The sequence below is a fragment of the Mytilus galloprovincialis genome, chromosome 1, assembly GCF_965363235.1.
Source record: "Mytilus galloprovincialis chromosome 1, xbMytGall1.hap1.1, whole genome shotgun sequence".
Classification (NCBI taxonomy): Eukaryota; Metazoa; Mollusca; class Bivalvia; order Mytilida; family Mytilidae; genus Mytilus; species Mytilus galloprovincialis.
The window spans coordinates 16,048,651-16,067,649 of NC_134838.1; the positions used below are offsets into that span (position 1 = coordinate 16,048,651).

Consider the following 18,999-nt stretch of genomic DNA (forward strand, 5'->3'; position numbering starts at 1 on the left):
ATAAAGCAACAAATTGGTTTAAATTAAGGCGAGCAACGGGAAAGTTTTCAGCTAAATCGAGATAAATATTGCACGATTTTAACCTGTTCATTTTCATTTTGATTTTGGAAGGACCAGGTCGCCATCACATTTGGGCATTTTATTTCAAGCAAATGGAGGTAAGATAAGAAACAATTTATTAAATGAAATCTCGCCGCGATATAGCCTTGTTGTGCTCATGTGGCGTTAAACAAACAACAATCAATCAATCAATCAATCTTTAAGTTATTGTTGTAAAAAAACTTCTATAAAAAGGCTTTTACACGTGTCTGCCGTAGTATACACACGTTAGGGGAATTAAGTTTTTGGTGCATAAAAAACCCAACCCTTTTCCCCCAGCTGTGAAAGTATAATGGTCGCTTTAAAAAATAATCAGGTTTGACTATAAATTAACATAGGGTGTCACGAAATTTACGTTGAAGAGAGCCAGTCGAGTTCTAATTTTTTTAATTCACAGTTGCGGCAAAATAAGATCCTTTGATGTTTTAACTCTGAGACACCACAAATTCATTTGAACTATATAGACCCCCTCCCCCCTATATAAAGTTCCAATGACTGTTCTTGTGACTATTGTTACTTTGAAGTTTTCAGTGAGAAAAAAAATCTCGTGCAGTACTAAAAAAATGACGGGGCAGATTAATTATTGTTCGGTTAATATAAAAAAGAAGATGTGGTGTAATTGCCAATGAGACAACTCTTCACAAGAGACCAAATGACACAGAAATTAACAACTATAATAGGTCACCGTACGACCTTTAACAATGATCAAAGCCCATACCGCAATGTTTTTGTATGTGCAATACACAGTACAAAGACGACAAATTTTATCAGTGTTTCGGCTGTTTTCTGTTCTTTAGTCAAGTTGTTGTCTCTTTGACACATTCCCAATTTCCATTCTCAGATTAAGTAAACAAAAATTTCCCTCTATGATATATATAAAAAAGAAGATTTGGTGTAATTGCCAATGAGACAACTCTAAACAAGAGACCAAATGACACAGAAATTAACAACTATAGGTAACCGTACGGCCTTCAACAATGAGCAAAGCCCATACCGCATAGTCAGCTATAAAAGGCCCCGAAATAACAAATGTAAAACAATTCAAAGGAGAAAACTAACGGCCAAATTAATGTACAAATAAATGAACGAAAAACAAATACATGTAACACAGCAACAAACGACAACCACTGAATTACAGGCTCCTGACTTGGGACAGGCACATACATACATAATGTGGCGGGGTTAAACATGTTAGCGGGATCCCAACCCTCCCCCTAACCTGGGACAGTGGTGAAACAGTACAACATAAGAACGAAAGAACATGACACAGAAATTACCAATTATAGGTCACCGTACGCGTACGGTACAAAACCAATACCGCATAGTCAGCTATAAAAGGCCCTAAATGACAAATGTAACACAATGAACAAAACATAAATATGTAACACAACAACAAACGACAACCACTGAATTACAGGCTCCTGACTTAGGACAGGCACATACATACATTATGTGGCGGGGTTAAACATGTTAGCGGGATCCCAACCCTCCCCCTAACCTTGGACAGTGGTGTAACAGTACAACATATAGGAACGAACTATAAAAATCAGTTGAAAAAGGCTTAACACATCAGATGGATAGAAATACATCTAACAAAAACAGAGTGGCTCAGCACTTATACATCCCAACAACAAAAAGACTATTGGGGAATATTGTCCCTTGTACACTCACAAGCTCGTGCAATAATATTAAATTCTACTCCGGACAATTCCCCAATATTCATACAATAACCCTACATAATATAGGATTCGTTTTCTGAGACAAGTGCCTGTGCCGCCATATATACATGTCTGGATCACAGGGGCCGGTAACATACTGTTTGAAAAAAAAATGTTTACACTGATATGTAATAATACGTATTATTATACTTTACTATAGTAACCACTATAATAAAATAACCTTCACAAATAACCCCTCTTTCCCGCGGGTAACTGCGCATAGGCAGAATAACTGTTAGGGAATATGCACGTTGTCAAAATAACCCCATATTTCCCGCGGGCAACTGCGCGTATGCAAAATAACTGTGTGGGAATGAGCGCGTAGGCAAAATAACTCATTTGGTGGCAATTTGCACGACGTCTTTCAAATAACAACTTAACGTTCAGTTCAGTATAATAATACAGTTATGGCCTTTATAAAAGTTAATATCCAAAATTATTAAATCTCGAAAAAGATTATTTTCCCTCGGTCCTACGGACCTCGAGGAAAATAACTCTTTTCTCGATTTAATAATTTTGGATATTAAAACTTTTGATGAAGGCCATAATTGTATATTATTACATATCAGTGTAATTTTTTTTTCAAACAGTATGTTACCGGCCCCTATGATATGGATCATGTGGATGATCGTACCTGGGGACAGTCAATACAGATCGTTTCATTCCCCTTTCACCGAATATTCCTCTGTGAGTTCCATCAAATGCGCTACAGTAGATATGTATAATCAGGTATATTTTAGTTACTATAAAAATAACAAAATAAATAACATATGTATATAAATTGAATATCCGAATATTTTGTTTTGTGAAGGAGGGCGCACAAGAGAATATATATATATATATATATATAGTAGTATGATTTCTGTCTTTGGGGGCCACGGGGGGTAACTTCCATTTTATTTGGTAGGAGTGTGCCATTTTTGCCATTAAAAACTGTACCCATTCTTATATAGCATACACTGAAATTGGGAAAAAACGAATGTAAGGAAAAAAATCACAGGAAAAAAGTCACATACAAAAAAATCAGGGATAAAAAGTCAGAGGAAAAAAAGTCACAACTTTATTTTGAGATATTTTGTCTGCTTTTTCTTACAAAACTTATTTTATTTAAATTTCTTTTTGATTTTATTAATAAATAAGATGTTGTTCAACTTTGTATTCTTTTGTAAAGGGAAAAATTATCTTAAACTGAATAATTATAGCTCTTTATCATTTAAGCATTGTGATAAAGATTGAACTGAATTTTCTGCAATATAAACACTTGAAACTGCTTGAGAGAGGGAATTTATTTGCATCCCAAAAAATACAGAATAAGAAAAAAAGAATCACATGTAAAGAGAATAAATAATAATACATTGTGGCCTTTACATGTAGATGATTTCCAACCTTTTGAAATGAAGAAATACAAAAATTCTATTTCAATCATTAAACAAAACTTATACACATGTAGACAACTTCAATGGGAAAAAAAACAATTCACCTGTACAGGTAAAGTACTGATGCAGGATAACATTTACACACCTTTTAAATAAATAGATAAAAAATAATGAAACTGATTAGCTTGACCACCAGTCCATGGTTTATGACCCCAATAAATGGCCAACATCCCAGGTTTTATGACCCCTCAAATAAATGGTCACCATTTGATGCGACTATAGCAGATGTTGACCATATACTAAGAGTTTGTTCCAGGTTGTACTCTGGGTTGTACTGTAAGAGGGAGGTAGGGGGTCTCAAGAATTTTTTGGGATGAGTTTTTTATTTTCACTTTTTGCGTGGTGGTTTATTTTTTGTGCACACGACCATTTATTTTCAACCTCATTTAAAACTAATTCCCCTCTTGTCATGCCAGATTATTTTTTTCCTGACAATTGGGCTCAAGTTATTAGGGCCCCGCCAAAGGCGGGTCGCCCTATAGTGATCAGTCCGTCTGTCCGTCGTACCGTCCGTCCGTCCGTCCATAACAAAATCTTGTCCGCTCCATATCTTGAAAACCGTTATTTTTTCAAAGTTTATACTTCACATTTATATTGACCAACACCAGAGGGTGTGTCATAATGTATGTTCAACTTTGTAGGTCAAAGGTCAAGGACAAAAACTTAGGTTTTAGTATAGAACCCCATGTCCTATGGGAAAGATCCTGTCCGCTCCATATCTCAAGAACTGTTATGATTTCAAAATTATACTTCACATGTATATTGACCAATACCAGAGAGTGTGTCATAATGTATGTTCAACTGTGTAGGTCAAAGGTCAAGGTCAAATACTTAGGTTTTGGTATAGAACCCCATGTCCTATGGGAAAGATCCTGTCCGCTCCATATCTTGAGAACCATTATGATTTCAAAGTTTATACTTAACATGTATATTAACCAACACAAGAGTTGTGTCATAATGTTTGTTCAAATTTGTAGGTCAACGGTCAAGGTCAAAAATTTAGATTTTATTATGGAACCCCATGACCTATGGGAAAGATCCTGTCCGCTCCATACCTTGAGAACCATTAGGATAAGTTTGTACTTGACATGTTTATTAAGCAACAATTTTGTAGGTCAAAGGTCAAGGTAAAACACTTACAGTTGGGAATCCCATGTCCTATGGTAAAGATTGTGTCTGTTATTGACAGCGGGCCCACAGTGATGGCTCCCAATGGCCATCTCACTGATATCTAGTTATTTTCAGCTTTTTTCAGGACAAGTTATTTATTATTCAAAATCCTCCTGGCCCTCAACATGGTCGTCCCCTTAAATAGTGTTTGAAGGTAGAATTTGCTAGATATTTTAATTTTTCTAATTTTGCCTTTTATAAAGAACTTCTAATATGAAGCCTACATACTTTTAAGCATTTTATCAAATTACTTTGAACTCATTTTCAACTTAGTAAAAAAGCTTGAAAAGTTGTATCCCTGTGTTTAAAAGTAATAAAAACTTTTTAAATGCATTTTTAGCTCACCTAGCCTAAAAGGCCATGTGAGCTTATGCCATCACTTGGCGTCGTCTGTCATCCGTTGTCCGTCGTCGTAAACTATTTCAAAGATCTTGGATCTTCTCTGAATCGCATTTATCCATACTCATAGTTGACTAAAGACTATATTATCATACAAAAATCACGTTTCTATACATAGAAGTCCATACATAAAGTATACCTGAGTTTGATTGCATTTTTTTAAGGACACAGAGAAGACAAAAATACCGTTAAAGATTTTTACGCATGACAGGAGGATAAGAAAAGGTGTATTTGCCTCTTCATTTGCAGATATGGTCAATAAATGTAAGTTTATACTGCTATGGTTTGAATTTGAATAGTAATAATAAACAAAACAAGAAGCTGGACATCCAGGGTGATGTATTGCCATCAACTTTGTCCTCTGTCCAACTGTCTCATCTGTTGCAAATTTTCCTTTAAAGAATTCTTCTTTTGTGAAACCTCTGAGTCCATTAAAAATACCTAAATGTAAAAATGCCCTACCCTACTAGTGAGGCTACCTAGCTAGAAAATAGCTGCCTACTCAAAATCTTTTATTGTCCTGATGTGAAAAAGTACACAATGCTTATTACCATTAAACACAGATCAGGTTCGAAATTGGAGAGTGTCACTTTAACTGTTACTGAGTTATGCCCCTTTTTAACATAAAAATTGCTAAATCTGTGGTTTCCAATCTCTAACGTTCTGTAGTTTGCCTCAACCAAATATTATGAAACTTACATACAATGCTTATTACCATAATACACAGATCAAGTAGTGCCACTTCTATCGTTCTTGGGTTATACCCACTTATAAACATAAAAATAGCTATAACTTTTAAGTTTCCGATCTCTAACTTAAGTTTGCTTCAATCAAATATTATGAAACTTATACACAATACTCATTATCATAACACACAGATAAACACACAGATAAAGTTCCAAATATGTGAGTGTCAAATTTACTGGTTGGTTAGTTATGCCCCTTTATAAACATAAAAAAAACAAAAACAAATATATTTACATGTGGGGGCATCTGTGGCCAATGGACACATTCTTCCATTTTTTACAACTCTGTTAGAAAGAAAAAGGACACAATATATATAAAGATTGTCTTAAATTCTAATGAAACAATTATCAAAATCCATCTAGGATAAAGATTGTTCATGAAGTAAGTAAATTGGTAGGAGCAACACAGGTCCTGTAGCAGTCTGTCAAAATTAAATTACTAAATATTAAATGAGCATGTCATTTGTTTAATTTTTGGAATTGGGATCATTTGCTGTAATTTACATAATATAATCACATTTATATGAATAAAGTCATTTCTTTTTAGGTAAGGAAAAGTTTACTATTGCAGAGGGCAACCATATAACATTTGTTCTAAATGAAGATGGTGTGGAAATAGATGACGAATTTTTTTCAACTCTCACACCAAACACAATCCTCATGATTTTGAACGAGGGTGAAACATGGAACAAGCAGTTTGGTATGATTTTTAAGTTTTGTTGTAAATTTGCATCAAGATGGTTAAAAGGTTCAAAATGGATGTTATAATTGCTTCCAATGTGCTTAATTATAGCATGGAGTTGTTGTAAAGATGAACAAACACTAAAAGCATCCAATTCTTTATTTTGTACGACCATAAACAAATGTCCTTAGCATTGTTTATAGACTTAGGGGATAACATTATTGTATTGTATTTTAACATCAATTCTCTATAAGAATCAACCAACAGGTGGCCACCAAAAAAAATTGAGAAAACTTGAAAATGTATTTTTCCATGCAATATAGTTGTGTTATCACTAGAAATAAAGAAGAAAATTTGATTCTATCATGATTTCTTTGTTGTTGCTAGGGACAAATTTTACCTTAGCAACCAGCTAAAAAATTTTACTCAAAACTGATATTCTAAATATGGTCAAACTATTTTTTAATTGCAATTAAGGTTAAAAACAGATAATCAGTGATGAACAACATGGTATTATTCGTAATAAAACATACAGATACTTTGATATTTGTGAAATCTTAACTAAGTATACATGACACAAAGTCAGGTCTAAACCGATAAGTTTAATTTGGCCGAAAATGGGCATGTTTTGACCCTTAAATATTTTTTTGCAGAAATGTAGACCATAAAGGACTTTAACTTCATTTGGAATCACCTTTTATTTACACATTTATTTAGAAAAATATTGCTAAAAAAGGTATCACAACCCCCCTTTTTCACACAAACATGATGTTATTATTAACACACTGTTTCACAGAGATCTGTAATTCACCAAATATTACTTCATGCTACTAACATTAATGAATTAATGGTTTAATTGTTGCATTAGTATGGGACTCTGGCCTAAGACAATGATATATTGCTAAATTTTAAAGGGCAGGCGGGCCAATGGTCGCCCTTAAAAGACCAGTATGTCCATCCTTGCCTATGTCCATAACACATCATGTCCACACGTATAATTACAAATTTTATACATTGCATATATATTTATTTCCACTAGAAAATGTTTTTTAATGTATGTACAACTCTGTGGATCAAAGGTGAAGGTCTAAAACTTCGATCAGATAAGAAGAATGAAACTAAATTACTGCATTTATGTTGCGATTAAACGTCGAGGGTTTTCATTAATGTCCATTTTCAGATTTTTAGTTTATTACCGTTATTTGTAAACATAAAATTTGTAATCAATTCTAATAGGTATTGATTGCGTTTTTAAGAATGTGATAGGGGGTAACCTGGTATATCCAGCTTAAAAATGAGCCCCAAATACCCTATGTTACAATTAAACTTTGGGGTATTTAAAAAATTTCAAGTTTTAAGCAATTTTGGTTAAAAAATATACTTTTACCTCCAAAATAACAAAAAATGACTACCAAGATTAGTGTAGCAATTTTAGTATATATATGATAGTGGGCAATTTCAGCTGTAAAATGAGCCAAAAAAACATTATGTTGCAATTAAACTTAGAGGAATTTCATAAATTTCCGGTTTTCAGCGATTTTGGGTGAAAAACCAGACTTTTACCCCAAAAATAACCAAAATAAAAGACAACTTGGCTAAATGGGGATTTTTACTATGTGATAGTAGGCACTGCCATCTTAAAAAAAAGCCCAAAATACATTATGTTGCCATTTTTTCTTTGTTCGGTCAGCTTTGGCATAAATTGACAGGACAGAAAGGATTGTTTTTGCCTGTAGGGCGTTATTAATAAGCACCATGTAGTTGGTTTCAGGGGTATTTACCCAAAAAAATGTTTTGGTGAATTTGATAAGAAAACAACCTTTTCTTCATTTTTCATAATGATATTTGAGGGGAATTCTGCATTTGCAGTTAATCCCATATTCAAAATTATCAAAATTATCAAAATTCAACTATTTCTTCAGTTAGAAAAATATAGAGAACGGGCCTTAAATCTTATAATTAGACAGAAAATTTTATCAAATATGGTTTTAAGGATATATTACACCAATATTATCCACAACCCAACTTCTGTCGAGGAATTTCTTGTTTGTTTTAATTGTCTGATTTTATTCCTCAAATAGGTCAATTACTAGAATATATGCAAAAATACCTTTGAAACCAAGGAAAGTCTTGTTACCATGGCAACGAGACCACAGGGATGAAAATTTTGGTCAGATTCATGACCTTATTTATGGTTGAATACTTTAATTTGAACCCAAAAAGTATAATAATGAAAAAAAAAATGTGGCCAACATTTTTCATATTTGGGTGATTCTTACAGAGAATTATAAGATGTTTAAAAGCTCTGACAGCATCAATTGGGATTGGGAGTTTACTGGCAACATGTTAGCAGAGACATCCCCAATTGATGCCGTCGAGCATTAAAATACAATATTGTTATCTCCATTCTAATGAAACTGACAGAAATTAGCAATGTTAAATCAAACACTAAAAACTGTCAAATGCCGTCTGCACTTGCGTGACGTTTTCATAGCATCAATTTGACACTTTCTCATAATCTTTATTTTTTGGGGGGGGGGGGGGGGGGGGGGGGGCAGCATGACATTAATGTTGGACGATATAATACGTTAAAGACCCCTGCATATACAGGTATATGTTTAAAAAACTGTTTTATCCTTATGCTACAATTAAAGCTTGTCCATATTTCATAACTTCAACAGATGTGTTGCACCAATAATCTGTCAGACTTAATTGAGCTGTGAGAATGTTGTGATTGTCAACTGTGTCACCACACAGATATATATATATATAGATAATAAGATAGAGTGGATAAGTTTATTCTCTAAAACCAAATAACAATTAAAGGAACAGAGAGGTACATACTGACTTTGTGGGAGTCTAAGCAGACAAAATTTTAATTAATATTTATTTTAAGCATTAAAAATGCAACTTTGTACTGATTGATTGAGAAACTCAGTTCATAACTGAAAATGTGTTAAATGTCATTACTGAAGTTGCCAGCTCCTGGGTACAGTTCTTGAAACTAAAAAGATAAAAAAACAAAACACGAACATCTTTGTCCTAAAACACAGTTGATGGGAAACTTTCAATTTATTGTAGAATCCAGTGGTAGAGAGCAAGACACATCAGCACCAGGCATGGAAGGTTAGTGAAATATTTTTATACCCCCGCTTAAGGAGTTATTGCCCTTTAAAGAGAATTTTACACAATTTTGTCATCATGTTTGCTAACATTTAAAAATCTTCTGCTCTGAAACAACTTGGCTAAATACTTTGAAACTTTAACTGAATTTTCCTTAGGTTATTGAGTTTATGAACTATATCTGAAGTTTTGCTCATCGACAAACATGGCTGCCATGTCTAAAAAAAGAATATAAGGGTCAAATGCAGTTTTTGTGGCTTGTTAATGATTTAACATGTTTAAGGGAAATTATGCAGTTTTTGGTTATTGTCTAGAATATTGTTATAGATAAAGATATAAACATCAAATATAATCATGATAAAATATTTAAGCAAAAAATTACAGGTGAGCGACTCAGGCTCTTGAGAGCCTCTTGTTTCTTAAAATCCTAAAATATTTCAACAAAGAACCAATTGTAGTGCATTTGAATTAAAAATGTCAAAATATTGACCATTTTGAGCTGCTTTTTGGTTTACAAAATATGTCATTTTTTGCAAATATGGTCATTTTAATAGCCACTATATATTTTGAGAATACTTTTTAGCTCACATCTCCAAAAGAACATGTGATTCTGATGCATGTGGTTGAAATTATTAGTGTGCACCATGATCCGCAGAATTTTATTTATTCATTAAAAGAAGAGATGCTCCAACTAAAGTAACTGTTATACTTAGTTATTGTGATTTGTAATTAAATCACATTTTTAACTCCATTTCGTTTCTATTTCAGTGTCTACCTCAAAAATAATGGGTTTCATTGAACAAGCCAGAGCTTCAAAAAGAAAATGTGTAAGTTCTACTATATACTTCCGTCTGTCAGTCCTGTTCTTGTAATAAGGACATACTATGTAGATGTGCATATTGACAGCAAATTATGATCAAATTTTATTTCTATGAGTTATGCCCCCTTGAACCTTTTACCTCAATATACTACAGTCTGTCAGTCCTGTAATTGTCATCGTAACTCTTCTGAAACTACAATACAGAATTTCATGAACCTTTGTAGATAATAATAAGGACTTACTATGTAGATGTGCATATCGACAGGAAATTATGATTCATTTTTTTTATGATTATGCCCCTTTGAACTTATTGGCTTCAATATACTAGCTACTGCAACAGTTTGTCATGGCAACTTTTCATGAAACCACACAACCGAATTTTATGAAATTTTGTATATAATAAGGACATACTATGTAGGTGTACATATCGACAGAAAAAACAAAGTTTTGTGGAGTATATAGAAATAATTCTGTACAACCGTCCTCCCTTCTGCCTGTCCGTCTGTCTATCTGCCTGTCTATCTGTCTGTCTGTCTGTCTGTCTGTCTGTCTGTCTGTCTGTCTGTCTGTCTGTCTATATTTCGTAAACGGATGGACCAATATTGATGAAACTTTACACAGTTGTAGTACACAATGTAACAATGTGCTTAAAGTAAAAAATTTCTGGTCGAAATTGTTTTAAGGGAGATAATTAAATTAACTTTGTTTTTATATAGCCATAAATGGCAACAGGTCTTTTAAGCGCAACTACTCCTTAACAGATCTATCAATATTGAAATAACTTTACACTGTTGTTGTATACAACCTGAAGATGTGCATGAAAGAAGATATTTCTTGTCAGATGTTTACAAGGGAGATAATTGCGATTTCTTAGTTTAAATTTCACAGTATTTGGCAATAGGTCTTGTAAGCACAACTCCTCCTAAATAGCTGTAGCAATATTAATGACACTTTACACAGTTGAATACATGACCAGAGAATATGCATAAAGGAAGATTTTCTTTGTCTGAAGTATTTAAAGGGAGATAATTGAACTTACTTTATATAGATGTAGTTATATTTATTTCCACACACTACTTAAAATATGCAAAGATAGATTACTCTAATCATTATTAATTTTAAATGTTCTGTCAGTTTAATATAGCTATATGTAAATGTATGCATATTCCCTTTATTTAAAGTCATTAATAGTAGTGACACATTCATTGTGTGTCAGAAATCAATGATGTATTAATTATTTAATCTCAATCCAAATTCAGAGCTGTATCAAGCTTGAATATAGTGTAGTAAATATGCAATAATGGCATGGGGAGTATCCTTAGTGAGTTGACTAACAGTTTTATGCAATACCCGGGTACTCTCATAATGCATAATACTTTCCACACTCATCTGTGTCCACTCTTGTTTTTCTATGAGTTATGACCCTTTGAACTTAGAGTTTTGGCCTAAATATACAACTGCAACAATTTGTAAGTGCAACTCCTCTGAAACCACATAACAGAATTTCATGAAACTTTGAAGTTAATGCGGACATGATATGTTAATGTGCATATCCAGAAAATTTTTATCAGTTGACTTTTGTAGAGTTGTGAGGCTTAGTACTTAGGATTCTTGTGAGATTTTGTTTTTCCAGTTACAATGTAGGCTTGCTTTAAATTATAAATAATATAATGCCTTTGTAAAAAATCTTTCTTCTTTTTACATGATTGTTGATTGAATGTTTCATAAATGTTAATACACATTTTTATCCGGATTGTTGAGGAAAATAACGTTATTGATTTTGGGATGTAAGGCATGTGGTAAGGCTGGTTGCAGTGAAATGTTGTCCGTGCATTTACTCATAAACTGTTCAACCAAGTCTTTTGAATTTTAATATGTTGTTACTGACATAATGGAGGTAAAGTTCAATTATGACGATTTTGCTTTTACCGTTAAGGATCGAGTTACAGTTCTTGAAATATTGAAAAAATGGCGTTTCCTGTTGTGTGTGTGTGTGCATTAACTCTTGAACTGTTCAACCAATGTTTATCTAATTTTAATATGTTGTTACTGATGACTAAATTGAGGTCAAGTTTGATATTGGTGATTGTAACTTTTACCATTTAGGAGTTTTGGTCCTTGTGATATTGATAATTGCCAGGACACAAATACATGTAAAAAATCTGGTTTAGCTGTCATTCTGATAGCTCTTGTTAAGTATAAATTTGCCAGATAAACATTTACCATTACTTTACACAAAACAAAGCTTAAGTACTAAAATTCTGTTAGACTGATATATTTTCCATTTATACTGAGTAAGGTAAGAATGGACAGTATATTGTTAACTCTTCTGCTTTTTAGCTCACTTGACTAAAAGCCAGTGTGAGCTTTTGCCATCATTTAGATTAGAAAAAAAATAGTATTCTCTATAACCACTGAGCCAAATGTTTTGAAACTTTAAAGTGATGATCTTTTTCATATCCTTTGCAAAATTTCCTAATTTCAATTCTGTAAAAAAAAAGCAATTGGTCACAAGGGCTAAAAGTAGAACATTGAGGTAAAATTAAGTTTTTTGCTTATAGCTCAATAAAACTGAATCGGATATAGTAAATCTGGCCTAGGTAAAAATGATTGGAAATTGAAGATCGGTCTACTTTGAAATTTTCAGAAAAATCGTATACTAAATGTTTGAGTTATTGTCCCTTTTAAAAATTTAAATTTTGACAAATGTTTGAAGTGTTTTTCTATTATCTGGAAAACCATAGAAGATAGATGAAAGCTATGAAATGCAAAAATGACCAGAAGGATACAATCTATCAACCCACTATCTTTCCTACAAATCAGACAACCCATTTAAGAGTTATTGCTCTTGAAATCACATTATTTGAGGCTTTTGGCTTTTATGTCCAAATCTATGGAAGATACATGAAATGTATGATCAACACAAAATTATCTGAAGGAAAAATTTATTTCCCTGCTTCATAATAGAACAATCTGTCAACCCCTTCAGGAGTTGTGCCTCTTGAAATGACATTTTCGTTTAGGTTTTTGGCTTTTATCGCCAAATCCATAGCAGATGAAAGATTGGATATTAAAACAAAAATGATAAGTTGGACAAAATTTTTCTACCTGCCAAATTGGAATTTAACAGTGACTGGCCCTGAACAGCCCTGAAAATAATGTTCAGTTTATCTTAAAAGGTGACATAAGAGCAAATTTACTTCGGATTACCCCCCAGTAGATGTAAAACCTATATCCCATATGTAGTAATGTCACATCATAAGCAGGTAAAAAATCTCTTAATAGTGTCAGTTAGTATTTATCTGAACTAAGTATCTGCACCTTTTGTCAGTATGAATAAGATGGACTAGTTTTACTCTGTTTGTTTTGGTATGAGATTAAAATTTGATAAAGCTAAATTCATGGTATGCCAGATTGCTTGTACTAAATCTACAATTTCTTTCCTGATGGTGTAATGTCCTGTAGCGTAATTATTGGCGGCATCTTCTTTTCCTGTAACCAGTTGCTCTGGGTGGAAAAGTTGACGGTAGGTACCAGTACGAACTGTGCAATGTTCATAATTTAACTTTTCAAACTGTTGTATTATCTATATTGTTTCAGACCAATTTACCAGGAACATCTGCACAGAAACTGCCAAAACCAGATATAGTTAAACTAGGTATCGGTTGGCAGCATTATTCCTATAACACTTCATCTTATCACCAAGTAAGAAGCTCCCGAAATAAGCAGATTCCATCACATGATATCAACCTGGCATATAATAAAGACTACGAAGAAACTCTTCAATGTTTACAAGACATTTTTTTCAAAAATGGCAGAAACTTTAAAGGCAGAATTAGTGAAATGGAGTTGAGGATTGGTAATAGTGCAGGGAGAGAAATCAGTAGGGATGGGTTCACTGCAAAACAATATTTTGAAAGTTGTCAGACACAAAAGAAACGAATCTACTTATTGACAAAAATCAAGGTAAAAAATATATAATTGTCCATCTTTTTAACAGGAATATAACATTGAATTATCACTTAACCATAATCAACGAGTGTTCAGTTTTATAGCAGTATTTGTAATTTTAATTTGCTGCAGAATATTGTCATAGACACATTTCAGAAAATTTATGACAATGTGATTACTACACTAGTTATTGTAAATACAAAATTTAATTATTATGAGCTCACTTCTTGATTCCAAAAACATCTATTTGTAGCTCACCTGAATAAAGATCAGGGTGAGCTGTTGCATGATCATTTGCTTTCAGATTCTGTCCGTGGTAAACTTTACTTTAAAGGTCTTCTTTTCTGAAACCACTTAAGAGATTGCTTTCAAACTCAATACACATCATCTTTAGGTTGGTGTATACTAATTTTGGTAAATTGATTACCACCAACTGTCATCTGACCTTGACCTGATTTCATGGTTCAGTGGTTAAAGTTAATTTTTTGTGTTTTGGTTATTTTTTTCAAATACTGTATGCAATATGTCAACTATTTGTAGTGTAATAATATTTTACAATGTACATGTCAGTCTGGCATATTTTATGTGACCTTGACCTCATTTTATTGTTCATTGCTCAATGTTAAGTTGGTTTTTTTTGTGTCTGTTTTTTTAATACTATAGGCAATAGGTCAACTATATTTGGTGTATGGAATGATTGTAAGGTTTATATGTGTGTCTGGCAATTATCATCTCACCATGACTTCATTTCATGGTTCCTTGGTCAATCTTAAATTTTTCTGGTTATGTTAGTTTCTAAGATACTAAATGCAAAAGGTTAATTATATTTATAGCATGTAAAGTGTTGTAAGGTGCACATGTCTGCCTTGCAGGGTTCATCTGACCTTGGCCTCATTTTCATGGTTTATTGATCAAAGATAAGTTTTCCTGGTAAAGTTAAAATTGTTTCTTGGATGTGAAAAAGTTCAACTATATTTCAAGCATATTTGGTGTATGGACTATGATTGTAGGGTGTATATGTATTTCAAATTTGGTTTATCTGACCTTGACCTCAATTTCTTGGATCATATTTAGTTAATGTGATAGTATATATTTAGGACTATCAACATAATATCAATTAGTAGTAAAGAAGGCAAGACATTTCAGCGTGTGCACTCTTATAACAATTTCCCAAATTTTCGAAATGATTTTGGGAATATCATGACATCTGGTAGAGTAAGAGCCATAATTTTCATTGCAAATTGTTAAGCTAATCATGATTTACAAAGTGATTTAAATGTCAGATTTCTTTTTATTTAAGAAATCTTATTAGGGACTGACTTGATATCTAAATATTTCAAGGTTTGTCACTACTTTTGAGATACACAAAATATATTGCATTGATCATAACATTCTAAACATCCTATCCATGAACATATCCATAAATTTATCAATGAAATGTATGCTCAGATATTCCAGTTACAAAATGATGTTAAACTTGTCAAGAAAATTACATAACTTGTGCAGTTATGCTTAAATATTGATGAATCAGCTGCATTTTTCTCAATCTAAATAATTGAACTAGTGGTATTGAAAAAAAAATCATTTAATCAATAGGCATTTGTATACTTTATGCAAGCAATGTTTGCTGTAAATAAGATGAATATAACTTTCTATTTGTCAAAAAATAACTAGTGTGGCCAAAAGTATTCATCATTTTCAATTTTCACTATCTTTTTCATATATAAAACCATGTTTTTTAAAAAATCTGTTTCAAAGTAATTTCTGCACAGCAATAAACACATTCAATTCATTTCAAGAAATTTATAACAAACATATAGAAGAAAGTTAATGCATATTGTTATCTACTTTTTATCAAGTATCTTCCCTGAAACCATGGAAAACAATATGAAACCAAATTAATCCACAATCACTCCTGCTATACTGGATTTTCCTATCTGAGAGAAGATGTGCTGCATGATTATCCTAAATATGTGTAAAACTCTCAATTTTTATGACTGTAAACTAAGCTATAAGTATACAGATATAACAAATGAATCATGATCATGACAATAAGAGTGAAAAGGCTATGTTTCTTTCATAAAACAAGTAACCACTGAATTACATTTTTTTTTATAAGTTACAGGAAATTAAATTTTTTGGTAAACAAATAATTTGTTGAGAGAAAAATCAAGAATATTTGTTTTCAAACATTTTTTTTTTTTTTAAATGTTTATAAAGGAGCGACTTATTTGTGTATCTTTCACTTTTCCCATAGGCTCAGCACATAACAAGTCTAGATTTTTCTATTACTTCTGATTCTGAGGAATCATTGCCAGATCTTGGTTCCCAGTTTACAGAAAACCTACTTTCATCTACCCTGCCTACAGTAACATGTTCCACTCCTTCGAATTCTGCACCACAGTTCACAGCACATGTAACCTCACCTGCAACATCCACACCTATTTCTCAGACAAGCTCTAATATTCTTGTTCATGCAGGTACACCAACAGTAAGTATTTGTTACAATCACAAGAATAAATTCAATGTTTGTATGTTCTGCATCATTGCATGTTGCTTGGTGTTTTTATAGGCCTGTCTTAGACGGAACATATTATGGTATACCGTTGTTCATCATTTAATTTCATATTATGTGTTTTGGATTAATGGGACTTTATCGGACTATAGCTCAAATTCCTTTTAACCTTATATTTCCTCACATTATAATAACACAACATTAGGAATTACAGAAGAAAGCTCCCTTTTGATTTAGAAAAAGCAATTGCCGTGTTGTTTCAGAGTAATTAGAATTTTTAACAATTTGAATTCAGGCAATTTTCCCCATTTTTCACACTTTCTGTAGTGTTTCTAAATTTCCTGATTTCCTTGAAACTTTACATTACTGTTGGGATTGATATAATGAAGCTCCCTTTTGATTTTTTATTATTTATTTGTTGTTCTGGAGTTACAGGACTTAAACAATGTGAATTAAAGGAAATTATTAATGCTGTCTTTTCCAATTTCTATATGCGCAATACAGGTGTATCATGCACTGTAGGCACAGCTGTTTATTTTATTTACCTTATCATATGTAGTTATACACAAAAATAACATGTGTTTCTGTATTCTGTTTTGGTAATAGAAGATACATTTTGGTTGAATGCATTAGAAATGAACAGATAAGGGGAAATAACTCTGTAATTTCAACTTATTTGCTGTCCTTCTAACCAATTTTATAACTTATTTAATTATTATTACCAGACACTTCCAAACAAAAGACTTAACATTTCTAACTCAGGAGGTTATTTACTATAAAATAGTATACTTTTTTTTCATCATGTTTCAATTTTTGAATTATTTGCCTGATTCTTCATAGACTGGCACTTAACATCATTTTTAATCTTATCTTAACAGGTAACCATGCAACTACCTAATACGGCGAGAAAATGTATCATATGTGCTGATCGGGAAATTGATGCCGTCATACAGCCATGTTTCCACAGCCTGTGTCTGGTATGTGGACTACAGATACAAGAACATGGCAGGAAATGCCCAATATGCAGAGGCAACATTGAAAATGTCCGCTCAATATTTTATTGTTAAATTCTAGATATTGGACACAAAACAATGTTTTTGAGAAATAATAATATGTAGTTTAAAGAGACCGGTCAAATTTCTCAAGGCATGGGACCGGTGCAAATTAGCATGGGACATGGACTTTTTAAAAGCAAAATTTCAATGGGACCAAGATTTTTTTCATCTAAGATCTGCATGGGACATTGACTTTTCTTTTATTAAATCAAATTAAAAAAAGTTCTGACTGTAAACTATGTATAATCGACTGCACAGCCACAAGGTTAAGGATAGTTCCACATATTTCTTTGCAAGGAAATGATAATCATGAAAACTCTCCCAATAAAATTCCTGTCTGGTTGAATTTTCAGTTTGCACAAAATTCAGATAGTAATTTTTTTTTAATTTTATAACTTTTTCAAATCAGTTTGGAATTCCATTTAACTTGACAGCTATAATCCCAATTATATACTGTCAAAGTAATTTGGTATTTGGTTTATTGCTGTCAAATCTATTATCATGTTTTAAGAAATAGTAAAAAAAACTTCAATTTTCAGTTCGGATTAAATACAGATGGTCACCTTTAAAAATATCCACAACTTTGTCAAATCAACTTTAATTGTCATAAAACTTGCCTTTTTTGTATATTATATACTGTTCTTACAAATTACAAAGTTATTTGGAATTTGGTTTATTGCTGTCAAACCTATAATGTTTTAAGAAATAGGTAAAAAAAAGCTATAATTTTCAGTTCGGATTAAATACAGATGGTCACCTTTAAAAATTTCCATAACTATTTCAAATCAACACTGATCGTCTTAAAACTTGATACTGTTCTTACAAATTACAAAGTTATTTGCTTACATACTGTCAAATCTACAATATTGTAATAAATAGTTAAAAAAGCAAAAATATTAACTTCAAGTACCAACTAAATATAGATGTCACCTTTAAATATTTTTATAACTTTTTTAAATCAACTTTGATTTTCAACAAGCTTTACAGTTATTTTTTTTTTTATATGCTGTTCTTACAATTTACAAAGTTATTTAATATTTGGTTAACTTAATTACTGTCAAACCTATAATGCTTTAATAAATAGTTAAAAAAGCTAAAAAAAAGTACTGACTAAACACAAATGGTCACCTTTAAAAAATTCCATAACTTTGTCAAATTAAATTTGACTTTCATAAAATTTGATTGTTATCTTAATTATATACTGTTCTTACAAATTATAAAGTTATTTAGTATTTGGTTAATTACTGTCAAAACTATAAGGCTTTAATAAATAGCTAAAAAAGCT

The 18,999-nt window shown here is 32.1% G+C and overlaps 1 protein-coding gene across 3 annotated transcripts; it reads left to right on the forward strand.

Moving 5' to 3' along the window:
* The first annotated feature begins 938 nt into the window (after positions 1-938).
* On the forward strand, positions 939-18,709 carry LOC143067181 (uncharacterized). Of its 3 annotated transcripts, XM_076240276.1 has the most exons (8): positions 942-2,546; positions 4,987-5,086; positions 6,116-6,268; positions 9,332-9,376; positions 10,142-10,200; positions 13,794-14,159; positions 16,402-16,635; positions 17,538-18,709. In XM_076240276.1, the coding sequence occupies exons 1-8, from the start codon at positions 2,409-2,411 to the stop codon at positions 17,724-17,726; spliced, it is 1,284 nt and encodes a 427-aa protein (XP_076096391.1). In that variant the 5' UTR covers positions 942-2,408; the 3' UTR covers positions 17,727-18,709. The 3 variants fall into 3 exon arrangements, with proteins under 3 accessions (XP_076096405.1, XP_076096391.1, XP_076096398.1); XM_076240290.1 differs by lacking the exon at positions 16,402-16,635 and having other exon boundaries at positions 939-2,546; XM_076240283.1 differs by lacking the exon at positions 942-2,546 and having other exon boundaries at positions 3,255-5,086.
* Positions 18,710-18,999: the final 290 nt, after the last annotated feature.